General features: G+C 45.9%; 1 protein-coding gene across 10 annotated transcripts in view; it reads right to left on the bottom strand.

Annotated features, from left to right (window-relative positions):
* Positions 1–353: 353 nt before the first annotated feature.
* LOC119175652 (nucleolysin TIAR) overlaps positions 354–11,544 on the bottom strand; it is a 153,010-nt gene continuing 141,819 nt past the window's right edge. For 6 of the 10 annotated variants that reach the window (XM_037426574.2, XM_037426573.2, XM_037426575.2 and 3 more), the window contains one exon: positions 921–1,114. In XM_037426574.2, coding sequence (XP_037282471.2) covers positions 1,014–1,114 — 101 coding nt within the window. In that variant the 3' untranslated portion in view covers positions 921–1,013. Of the gene's footprint in view, positions 1,115–11,544 lie in introns of all 10 variants that reach the window. The other 4 variants (XM_037426577.2, XM_075881803.1, XM_075881804.1 and 1 more) reach the window with 2 other exon arrangements.

Raw genomic sequence — 11,544 nt, 5'->3', positions numbered from 1 at the left:
ATAGGCCTGGAAGCAGAAGTAACATAACAGACGACGCGTAATTTTCCTATCTACCAATTTGAAGAAAACCCTGTTATCATCTCGTTTGAATTTTGAGAGCATACTGCAACTCTCGCAGAAGGTGCATCAGGTGCACACACACAGCAGGTCACAACATCGTCCGGAAATTTCTGCTCGCAAGGGCATGGCATCAGCCTTGAAGGGACACCAAGGATAAACACGACTTGAAATGCCAAGGGTGAAACTTGTACCAAGAATATGGCTAGTTTCACAGCCATCGTCGAGGTCACAGTTTGCCCAAAAGTATCAGCATGAGATCGCTAAACAATGATAATAAAGAAGAAGAGACAGAGTCGTTTATACAAATCTAGCTTTTTGCCAGCCTATTTATTCCTGCTGCAGCAAACGCAGGCCATGCTCTCATTCCCAACAGGCGCACATACAGCGTGCACAGGGGCCTGACGGCGGCAGCACCAAGAGGCGTCAATAGCGACTATGTACATCCGTCAAGGTTGGTGCCTCTTAAAAACATGACGCATTCACAGTACCCCGCCCACACCACAGCCGTCCTTCACAGAGGGTAGTACATTTGAGCACGAGCAGGACGGCTACATAATTAAAAGGGAGCCTCCCATCCACACACATATGCCTTGCAGCGATTTAAACTTAAACAACAAAAGCAGCAGCGTGCGTGACGCTGCTCTATAATTTAAAAAAAGTCTAATCCATTCTACGCTGCTAAAGGAAACTGCAAAGGGATTGGCAGCAGATTTTGATACCCCCCCCTTTACCATATAGTGTGTGTGTGTGTGTAGTTTCCCTCGCCCTGCTGACTGACCACATAGTTCCATGACGAAAAACAAACAAAAATGGAACTGGCCACAGCCAGGGAGCAGAGGAGAAAAAAAATTGAACGGGAAGAGCCATGTGTGTGGTCTTCTTTTCGTGGGGCGGGGATGCGAGTGGTAGCTCCCTTTACTGGGCCTGGTACTGTTGCATAGGGTATGCGCCGATCATTCCTGGCTGCTGCAAGCCTTGCGCCATCGGTGTCTGCGCGGCTGCCACTTGTGGTTGGCCGGGCAGACCCTGCCACGCCATCTGCATGCCGACGCTCCTGCAACAAAAGAATGCAACACATGATTTTTAAAGTCAGCAGATTCATTAAATATCAATTTCAATACACAAATTTAATTACTATGCTGATAGTTGAAATCAACGGTAAATGAGGCTAATTAAGATATATATTGAACATTCCTTATATGTTTTAGCTGCAGTACAGGAAGTATAGAAGGCATATGATTGCCCCGCAATTGATAGAGCACCAGGCGCGTAAATGAAAGATGGTAGGTTCCGTCCCCACCTGCGGCCAGTTGATTTCTTATGGAATTTAATTCGTTTCAATCGATGTCATAATTACTATGCAACAGCTGAAGGCTACGATATCTCCTATACCTTTTTAGCTTCATTTTTATTGGGCTGGAACACCCTACAGGGAAATTATGCTGCATAACAAAAAGGACCTTACACTGCACGTGGACTGGAAGGACCTCTATTGTACACGAGTTATCGTATGGTTAAGCTGCCAGCCTGCCTAGTAGTAGTTACTGCAACTCGTTTGGTGCTTCTCAGGCAATGCTTATCGAGAGGAGTGTCCTTTTATTTGTTCGCGTACTTGTTTGGCCAGCGAATCAATGAGCTTTTTTGGCAGCACAAACTTTCGTGAATTTCATGCCCTTTCATGAGCCAGTCAGCTCCCCCGAAGGCCAACCCTGGCCGGTAGTGAAAGCCGTCAACGCGACAAAAGCTATGGTTTTCTAGAAGACGGAGCCTACTCCGAAGACGATACCTAAAAAGCACCGAATGAAGACATATGTTTCTTTTGGCTTGCTAAACGACAAGCCTGTCAACGTCCCGCGGTCATTCCGGTGTTCAGAAAATAGTTTCCAGAAACAATGAAAACTCATTCGTTGTACCATATTTTCTCATATATAACCCGCACCCCTATTTGAACTCTGCGAAAAAAAATATATATATATATATATATCCTCGCGCATAACCTGCATGTTTAGCTAAAAAGAAAACTGTTTTTGAGAAGTCACAACTGCACAGCACATCATAATCTCGTTTACAAAACAACTTTATTTCGAAGCAATCGCTGCAACATTGATGGCGCCGAATCCCGTTCGTTCAAGCATCGCCCAACTCCCCGCTGTTGCTGCTGCCATCCAAGGCTTCGTCGCCGCTCTCGAAGACGCAATAATCTTCGGTGCCATCCAAGCAATTGCTGACGGCGCACTTTGTGAAGCTCTAGCGCACCATGTCAGCCGGAATGCCATGTTGGTCCCACAAAATTCGCGTGAGATGTTTATCTCGCGGGCCAACCTCAGCGCTTCCATTTGCGTCATCTCCTTTGACATAGCGTGGCCGTGACTTCTCCACTACTCAATAAATTTGACAAGCTGCGTTTCAAAAAGAGGGTTCGCACTAATCTTAGGGGCCTCGAAATGCTCGCTTTTCCTTGCGTGCATTTTCAAAAGAGCCCCCCCCCCCCCCCCTCCCCCCCCCGGCAAGTCGCGAATGCAAGACTCGTCGACATTTTGCCTCCTCGCAGCAGCTATAATCTTGAGTTTCTCTTTCGCGGTGAAAGATTGCCACCGAGACCCACTCATGGTGCCTCACCAGACAAGGCTGACCAATGGTGTAAACTAGCCACACCTGATTTCGAGAAAGACGTCAAATCGCTATTGTGACACTGTTGACCAAATCAAAGCACGCAAAAAGTGAATTAACACGCTACGGAGGAGATCTATCTATGGCCTGTGTTGGCTTTGATTGGCTTGCACATGACGATGCTGATGGAGATGCAGACTGCATGGTAGGCCATGCACTGCCGTGAAGCAGACCTCTGCTTCCGGATTATTCGTAGATAACCCACACCACCACTTTACAGGCGATTTTTTTTCTCAATTTTTGGTGCGGGTTATATGCGAAAAAATACGGTATAATTGGACACCATTCTTTGAGCTGGCTGGGTACCTGCAAAACCATAGATCGACATGCCAGAAAAATTTTTCTTGAGACTCCTCCAGCACCTGTTCTAGAGGCCATCATGCCAGAAGTGTAGCTGATCGCACCCCAGACTCTCAGACACCCAAATTTTGGTTAAACATGGGGCACGGATCCCAGATGGGAGATAGCTAGAGTGGGGGTTGAGACAAAAGACATGAAAAGACGCCGTTTCTGCAGCCTTCATCGGGAGCACATGCAAGGGAGACATACAGCTGCATTCACATCTTGTGTGCTCAAGTGTGTGACTAATGTACAGTGTATGAAAGGGAACGGGCAAGCGTGTGGTCTGCGCTCTTGCGACTTCCTACAGAACTATCAGCCGACAAATGAAGTGCATCTGCTGTTCACGTCACCTTTTAGCAAACAAAACAACAAGTCATGACCGTTGGACGAGCACTGCTGAATTGTGCTCCCGCTCTGATCTCGCGACGAGTGATGCTGCCCAAAGCGGACGCAGTTTCTTTATCTGTCGGCTGATGGTGCTGTAGCCAGTCGCAGTAGAGCGCAGGACACGCGCTCGCGCGTTTCCTTTCATAAAAATTGATACTGTTCTTTTGTGTCTGTCGATCTTCTAGGTAGGAAAGAACATTTTGGCAGACGCCGACTGCCCTTGAGGGGAGGCACGAAGAGGATAAAGAAATCGAGGAACATCATAAAAATAAGCAGAATTCTCACTTTATCCGGGAATCAGTAGAGTGACAAGGAAATAACACAATGTACAGAAAAATCTGTAGATCTGGCACCACTGGCTGGTAGCCAAGGAGGCAAACACCTTGAACTATCTCATTACAGAGTTGCAGTGCTGAAGAACACACACCCAATCGGTTCTGTCTCAGCGCTCTTTGAAGTTTTCCCTGCTTTTTGTTTCTTTTTTTATTTGTGAGCCACAAATAATACAAATACAAATAAACACAAAAGTTTGTTAGTGGCACAGTGCAAGAAATACTGAATGTATTTCTTGCACTGTGGTTTGGGGGCACCGGCATTACTCTGGTGGGGAGTCGTCACCACTTCTTGGTGAGCGTGTTTGATCAGAAGTTCAGGCAGCGTCTCAACCAACTGGTACCCCAAGATTTTGGCCCCACTGATGTCAATGCAAGTGAAGTATTGACAAGGCGATTACCGTGGTTAAACATACCCTCATCTCACAGAAGGTTGATTGATTGATTGATATGTGGGCTTTAATGTCTCAAAACTACCGTATGGTTACAAGAGACACCGCAGTGGAGGGCTCTGAAAATTTCGACCACCTGAGGTTCGTTAACATGTACCCAAACGTGAGCACACAGGCCTACAGCATTTTCGCCTCCATCGAAAATGTAGCCGCCGCAGCCGGGATTCGATCCCGCGACCTTCACATATTGTTACAAATCATTTTAAATAAACTGACAAATAATAGACTAACAATAACGGCCGGTTTTGGGTGCGAACTGGCAACCAGCCCGTTGTCGAAAAAACAGCCCGGCCATTCCTAAATCGGGCAGGTGGCAGCCCTACATGATTTACTGCCACAACGTTTCTCTTTGAATTAAGTCACTGATGACAAGCCACAATCATGAAGTGCGCTCACGCTCCCATTTTCAACGGTGGCACTATTCACTATACTCTGTTTCACAAGCTCCCGCAGCATAACCAAGGCCACACAATCTTCAAGAACAGATTCTTGTGGAGCGAGATGTAGCGTTCAGAACCCATTGCATGTCCTCATGACCTTTACAGCTTTACAAGTGGCATTGCAAAATTTTTACTAGGCTTCTTTGCATTTTCTAAATCTGATCTGCCCAGCAATGTAGCCCAGTTTTCAACATAAAACAATTTTTGTGGCTCTATGAAACTGAAAAAAAAAAAAAAAAGTTCTCCCTTTATAACATGCAAATAGTGGAAGAAATAACAGAACTGTGCCTTGTATTAGGTTTTCATCGCCAAAGTGCAAGCTATTGTTATGACACTACATAAAATTTTATTTGTACAGCTGAGTCCCTATAATTCGAAGTCGCTTACTTGAAATTTTGGGTTAATTAGAAGTCAAGTGGTTCCATCAATTTTGTATGCACGCCTATACGAAAAAATGATCCATATTTCGAAGTTAAATACTGGTAATGTTGGTCGATTAGAAGATTTTTAGTCGAGATCCTCGAGGCGACCATAAATTTTTCAATATTGGGAATTTTTCATGTGTCAAGACGGCCGAGACAGCTGTCGGACTGTGTCGGACTGTGCTCTTGTCGCCATCACTACTGCCCGCAACGCTATGGTTTATAAAGTGGCTATCTTATTTAGTCAATGCCGGGGCATCGCATTGATCGCGTCGACTCACTAGGTTTTTCATTATGATGTGCTGAGCGCTTCAGCCGCGTGCTGGGTTGAAGAAGTTGGAACAGCGCGACTGGACGCTGGTGGAATAAAACACTCAAACACGGACAAAGAACACTAGATATAGACGGAGCGAAACATGCAAACACACACAGCAGCAATGTGCATGTGTCCGTGTGCGCTCAAACCGTATCCAGTTGCACTGTTCAAACGTAGCATGATAAAATAACTAGCCTGCCAACGCAGTGTGGGTTGATTCTGCAGGTGTTCCCACAGCTGATTGCGAGTGTGGTGATGGCGACGTTTGATAGTGGCAGCTCGTGGCCCCTATCGAAGGCTTGGGCTGGCGACTAGAGTCGAATTAGGTCGGGCAGTGAGGCACCGCGAAGCAAGACATGACACGAAAGCACGGCGTTAAGGCAAATCACTGTCTAATTTCATTAAGTGCAAACAAGCAAACTCGACGACGGTAGTTTTGGGGCCCTTTTCAGCGACGCCCGTTTTGAAAAATCAGTTGCCACGGAGAGCAACGTCGATACATGTGGTCTACTAATGAACGGAAAAATTGTGCAGATGGTTCGGTTAGTGGACGAACCGCCATCGACGACTACCGATGTTGCTGCAGGTCTTGCTCTTGTACTGCGCTTTATGTTTTCTTGAAGAAGACAATGCTGAAGAAGCCCTTAGACACGTGTAGTGCTTGGGAAACTTGCTAGCCACAGCCAGGTTCAACAAGAGAAGATGACAGACTATTTGCTCAGAGAACAGTCACATTTGAAGCAACAACGCGAGTGCGCCGCCGCCGACAGTGCAGCTTATTGTGCATTTGGCATAATTGAAAGTTTGTTTATTTCAAAGTGTTTTGCGGTTCCCGTGAAGTCGGTATAACAGAGATTCTACTGTAGGTGTCACAGGTACAGCCTCTAAATCGTGGTGGAGTAACCAGCACTGGGTCTCAAAAACATGGAGCACTGCTGGAAAAGATTGTTCTCCATTTTAAATATAACAAGTGGCCGCCGTGAGTTCTGTAGCTTGTAAGCTCCAAACTGATGCTGCCATTCGCTTTAGATTCATGTGCTTAAGTTTCGACAACACAGTATTCCTGCCAATTCGATTTGGCACTGTTTTTCAGAGCCACACTCAAATAATCCATGTTGGACTTAGTGAGTGGCAGTGGTTGCTTCCCAAATCTCAGTGGGCATACATGACATGCTTGTCATCCATAGGCGGGGCCATATGCCCAGATGACAGCATGCCGACACGTTATTATTATGATAGCAATTATATGGACACTCTCAGCTGATTTTTGCCGGCGCCTTCATCATGTCCCGGATATATATATGTATGTATATAAACATGTATGTATAAAGAAAAATACATCGGGAGAAAAAAAATTTCAAGACACCCACCAGGAATTCGAACCAGACTCATCGCTCTCAGCATTAAGGGGGGAGGCTACCCCGGAAATCGAACTTTATTTTTTATGATATCTCCATGAAACTTTTAGGGTATGTTCACTACATTGAAACTAGGGAAACTAACTGCAAGCTTTCATGAAATTGTGTTCAACAGTTCTAGAGTTACTGAGGTTTAACTGGGTGGTTCACTTGTGTGCCTGAGGAAGAGTCGCAAGAAATCCCAGGACATATCGGAAGGCTGAAATTATTTGTGGTCATCCCTGGATAGATTAGATATCCTAGGTCACTACAGGGCCGTTTTTTTTTTTTTTTTTTCAATTTCCCCTCCAAAAAATTTTATGCAACTTTGAAATTAATGTAGCCAGTAGGTATGACATTTATCAAGAAATAATTGTTTATTAATAATTAATGGACCCGATTTTCAAAAAAGAAGCTTGTTACACCCTGGCAAAATCATTCAGGAGCAGAATAAAAAAAAAAAAAACTGCACACAAATCTGATAAGCAGTTCTTGAAAAATCTCTTTCTTCAGCACTACAACTAGCCAAAAAATCCATTTTGAGAAGACAGGTTTTGGAAGTTCAGCACATAAGTTTTCCTCAAAAAGTTCTAGCAGAGTGGCTTAAAGTGTCCTTGTGCACTTTTTTCCTCTTTTGTCCTCGCTCCATTTTCTCCAAGTGCCGTTTAGAATTTCTTTTTCAGTTGTAGGGCATCTCTTTCAGGAGCCAGCTGCATCAGTTCAAATTTTTTCTTCGTCGCTGGCATAGATTTGAGTTCAGCGCGAACAGAGTCTCAAAGTCTCATATTCACATCGATTTCTTCCTTACTTAGTAAATGCGTTGGCAGATAAAAGGTCGACGGCGCACGCACGTTTGATGGCCTCGATGCAGACGAAGTGCTGGGTGTGGTGATCTCAGCAACACTAGGTGTCACACTCGACACTGATTCAGAGCACATGCTGGATCTGGCGATCTCTGACACACTCGATGCATTCGCGGCCCCAGGTACACACGGTCTGTCGGATTCTGGACTGGTGGCAGCCGACAGCACATTTTCACTGTTGCAAGCATCTACGCACTGGGCACTTGCAGCAAAAAAGCGTAAATGTGATATTCGTAAAAGCTGCATAACGTGTTTCCACGCTCTGAACTTGCACATCGTCTTTGGCTTCGTTGCCGGCATTACGCACAGCAATAAAGATAAAGGGCACAGAACTTGTGCAAAAAGAAGAAAGAGAAACTGATCAAAAATACAGCCCAAGGCAAAAAGTGGCTCATAAGCAGAAGTCGGCCGAGGTGGACGAAGCAGAGAGCAACAGTGAGACGAGCGCGCCAAATGTGCCATTGCTGGAAGGGCCAGCCCCCTCTTCCAGAGCAGCAGTCAATGGCGGGCGCGCTTTCGCCTGCGAGATATGAATGAGCTGCTATGGCCAACCAGCGCTCTGCGTCGCATCCCGGGGAAACGGCGATAGCGTCTCAACCGCACTGTTGACACCATTTTGAAAGACGGAAAACGAGAAAGAAAGAATTCACGGTCAAACCAAAACCAAGATGGTGCAGGATGGCCACATGGTCTCGGAATGGCGCGCACGCAAAGTTTGGTTTTATTTTGAAGTTGAATTAGGCGCTGATATTTATAGCATAGGTAGTTTATGTGACATACAACCCAACAATGTGGTCACATTGTTGGGTTGTCAAACAAATGCGTTGCGCGGCCCAAGGGCGCCTCGGAGAAATGCCAGATAACCGAATTAACGAGGACAGTACCCCGCCACCCCTTGAAAGAAAAGCTCAGGTTTCTAATGACAAAACTACAGCGCAAACCTCGAACATTAATCAAACATTGTCCGAAATACAGAAAGCAGTTAAGGAACAGGCAGAGGCAACCAACAATCTCTCGCTTGCAATATCCATCATCATGGAATAGACTAGATAAACTCGAAGCTAATGTAGCCAATCTCAACCCTAGGACACCTCCGGTACTTCCAGCTACCAACCTTCCGATGAGCACTGAAGGCAATTCACACTTATCTCAGGGCACCACATCAGCGACTATATCAACTAATTTCATGAGGCCTGCCTCCTTTCACCCTCCTCCCTCTTCGATAGCCAACTCAAAATAAGGAAGCCCAGAAAAAGGGACTTAATTATTTGGCAGTGGAATTGCAGGTGCTATGAGGGGAAGAGAGCAGTCCTGCAACACCTTAGGGACAGTACCAAACCGGATGTTCCAATTTTGCAGGAAACCCATGGTTTAGCTAAGCTACCAGGATATCAGGCGATCGGCCCCCCAACAGGGGATATTAGAACACTAACCACTCTAGTAAGGAAGGAACTCGTAGCAATCTGCCCCGACACCCGCAACAGAGATTGAGCATATACTCGTACACTTGCCCCTACAAGAAAAAAATCTCAGAGCATATTTATTCTGAATTTGTACAGCAATGCCACACGCATACGACGCTTCTTTCTTCTCTTTAAGAAGGCCGTAGATATAGCGGGACCCAATCCACTCGTCATAGGTGGAGACTAACGCTCCACACAGTGCTTGGGGATACGGATACACAAGAGCCAAAGGAAAAACGCTATGGCAGGATATTCAAGAAACAGGCTTAACTCTCATCACTGACCCCGACTCCCCTACGCGTATGGGAACTGGGCTTGCAAGAGACACCACTCCAGACTTAACGTTAGTTCAAAACGTGGGGACCGCTAAATGGAAAAACACATTCACTGATCTGGGGAGTGATCATCGAATATTAGAAATCAGGATAGAAACCATGGCTGCCGCAGAAATTCAGAGACAGATTAGATGGACTGACTGGGATAAGTTTCGGAAAGTCAGAAACGCGAAAAAACAAGACCCTATCCACAATATTGAAGATTGGATCAAAGATGTCAATAACGACGTCAGCGAGGCAACGCGAAGTATCACTTCAAGTCCACCCCTAGAGCAGATTGAGAGCAGTCTCGCACACATGTGGGAGGCCAAGCAATCACTGCAGAACAGATGGCGGGGACAGAGGCACAACAGGCCCTTGCCCAAGCGCATAGCCAAGCTGAACAAACAGATCGAAGAACATTGTAAGCAGCTAAGGAAACAGCAATGGGACAAATTTTGTAATAGTCTCGATGGCCAAATGAATGCTGGTCAGACATGGCGCATGCTCAAACACCTGCTAGACCCAGATAACACCAAATCAGCACACAAGCAAACCTTGCGTAAATTGGTGCACCAGTATAACGGCAGTGAGAAGGACTTTATTGCTGAGGCTAGCAACACGTACATTCCCGCCATGCCTGTCATAGAGCACGGACCATATTCCGGAGGCCCGAACGAGCTCTTAGATGAGGAGTTTACTGTGGCTGAAACCAGGGCTGTGCTACAGAAGCTAAACACCAAATTTGCACCGGGACCAGACGGGATCACTAACAGAACACTACGGAACCTTGACGACCAAGCCATAGAGAACATCACGCAATATATTAACGAGTGCTGGACCGAGGGCACTGCAAATTAAGCAGCAGATTCTAGACAACAAAACAAGAGCTACCCGGGCGATCTTAGGATTAGACCTTAAAAAAGCCTTCGACAAAGCATCGCATATGGCAATATTACATCAGATCTGCCAATTAAGCTTAGGATCGAGAGCGTATAACTATGTCAAGGACTTCCTAACTGACAGTCAACATTTTACACGTCATTGCGTAATCAAGCCGCACTTGGAACAGGCTAAATGCAATAAGTCACTGGCCATGATTAAATGTGAAAACTGCATCGCAGGGAGGCTAACTTTACAGTTTTGAAAAAAGCTATATTGACAAGGTCCTAATTCTTTCTATCCTTTTCATGCCGCTGTCAAACACTGGACACTCCTGAAGGCAACGGCATCCATCGTAATGGGAGAACTGAGATCTGAGGAAAGGCTTATGGGCAGTGCTGGTACCCCACAGGGTTCGGTAATATCGTCAATGCTGTTTAATCTCATAATGATAGGACTTCCGGCGCGGCTGAACTCAATATGCGGAATACATCATTCTATATATGCAGATGATATCACCATCTGGGCGTGTGAAGGTAGTGACAGAGAGATAGAGCAGAGACTACAGGAGGCCGTCACCACTATTGAGGAGTATCTTGAAGGTACTGGCCTCGAGTGCTCGCCAGATAAATCCGAACTCCTCCTCTATCGCCCAACGCTTAAAGGCAGACCACCCAAGGGATACAAACGGGACCGTGCTTACGAAGAGATCCAAAGTCACACCAAAAACGGCAGGACTATTCCTATAGTGCAACAAATCAGAGTCCTTGGACTCATCATCGAGTCTAAGGGTACAACGGTGAAACCGTCAAGAGGTTAATAACCAAAGTCACCAACGCGATACGGCTAATCCAGAGAGTCACAAATAAACACCAGGGCATGAAAGGGGCTAACGTCATCAGGCTCATTTATTCATTCGCCATAAGTCATATTATTTACGTAGCGGCATATCTAAACTGGAATACAGCCGAAAAACTCAAAATCAACGCACTCATACGAAAGGCGTGCAAACAAGCTTTGGGCCTTCCAGATAGCACCAGCAACGAAAAAATGTTTCAACTGGGCTTACATAACACTTTAGAGGAGCTGATAGAAGCGCAACAGATTGCCCAGTTGGAGATGCTAGCCAGCACGCGCACAGGACGGTGTATCCTTGACAAGTTGGGGATAAATTACCATAGGCAACAAGGAAGTAAAGTGTCGG

This window comes from Rhipicephalus microplus, chromosome X, assembly GCF_043290135.1.
Source record: "Rhipicephalus microplus isolate Deutch F79 chromosome X, USDA_Rmic, whole genome shotgun sequence".
Taxonomy (NCBI): domain Eukaryota; kingdom Metazoa; phylum Arthropoda; class Arachnida; order Ixodida; family Ixodidae; genus Rhipicephalus; species Rhipicephalus microplus.
Note: the sequence above shows the minus strand (reverse complement) of the source record. Positions and strands in the feature narration are given on the sequence as shown.